The 1,142-nt window shown below is 36.6% G+C and overlaps 1 protein-coding gene across 1 annotated transcript in view; it reads left to right on the top strand.

Moving 5' to 3' along the window:
* POLE2 (DNA polymerase epsilon 2, accessory subunit) overlaps positions 1 to 1,142 on the top strand; it is a 57,613-nt gene that overhangs the window by 6,225 nt on the left and 50,246 nt on the right. Inside the window, exon 2 of the mRNA XM_007943676.2 lies at positions 789 to 889. Within this exon, the coding sequence (XP_007941867.1) occupies positions 789 to 889 (101 nt within the window). The remainder of the gene's footprint in view (positions 1 to 788; positions 890 to 1,142) is intronic.

Genomic DNA, 1,142 nt, shown 5'->3' with positions numbered 1-1,142 from the left:
CTTCGGCTGACTGCTCTTCTCTCTGGCTTCCTGGCTTTTAATCCCCTTTCTCCTACTCTTCCCGCTTGCTACTTTGGGCGTCCCTGAGTTGTTTCTCCTCACCTGTGACCCTGGGGCTGACTGCTCTTCTGTCCGGGTTCCTGGCTTTTTATCCCCTTTCTCCTGCTCTTCCCGCTTGCTACTTCGGGCATCCCTGAGTTGTCTCTCCTCACTGTAACCCTGGGGTTACATAACATTACTCTTATTCAAATCAGGAGTTCATATGATTTTAGTATGAATGTTGCTTTTATGATTTTATGATTTTGTTCTATCCAAATGTTAGTTTTTTCTAGTCTAATTTTTTCCATATTTCATAGTGGAAAGCGGTGAGGAAATCATATTCAGTTAAGTAGAATTTAAGTAAATGCATTATCCAATTAACAGATATATATTTGAGTATCTGCTGTGTTCAGGATATGATACTTGACATTGGGACAGATGGATTCCTTCCCTAAATGTAAGGTAATAAATAATGCAAGGCTAATATGATATATCAGATCTAAGGTATATATATATGTGTGTGTGTGATTTTTACAGTGTCAGAAGGAAAGGCTGGTGTAGGAAGTCTTTTTTAGAGAAAAAGTGTGATTTGGGGCTTTAAGAACAGTTATATTGGCAGAGGATAGAAGGAAGAAGTTATTCAGAAGGTAGTAACTGGGTCTTAATTTTGATGCCAGGTTGATCAATGTTTGCCATAAATTTGTTTTACTTAACTACCATTGACTGACCTTAACTTTCTATTTTATCAGTGAAGCCATTAAGTATCTCACAGACACTCTTCAATCTGTCAGTGAATTAGAGCTTGAAGATGCATTGGAAAAGATTATTGATGCTGTTGAGAAACAACCTTGTAAGTAGTATTTCCTGATAACTCTTATGTTGGTAATATAGTTCTCAACGCCCAATTTAATTTCTAGATTTAAGTAGAAGTTGAGGATTCAGTATTAAAATGTCTCAGTGTTCAATGGAATACTATGCAGCACTAAAGAATAATGTAGAATCTGCAAAACACTGCATAACATGGATGAACTTGGAGGACATTATGCTGAGTGAAATAAGTCAATCACAAAAGGACAAATATTGTATTAGTCCGTTATTGTAAA

The sequence above is a fragment of the Orycteropus afer genome, unplaced genomic scaffold, assembly GCF_000298275.1.
Source record: "Orycteropus afer afer isolate SDZICR_OR568_19922 unplaced genomic scaffold, OryAfe1.0 scaffold00111, whole genome shotgun sequence".
In the NCBI taxonomy this organism is placed as follows: Eukaryota; Metazoa; Chordata; class Mammalia; order Tubulidentata; family Orycteropodidae; genus Orycteropus; species Orycteropus afer.
The sequence above is the reverse complement of the archived record's forward strand: the minus strand, read 5'-3'. Positions and strand labels throughout refer to the sequence as shown.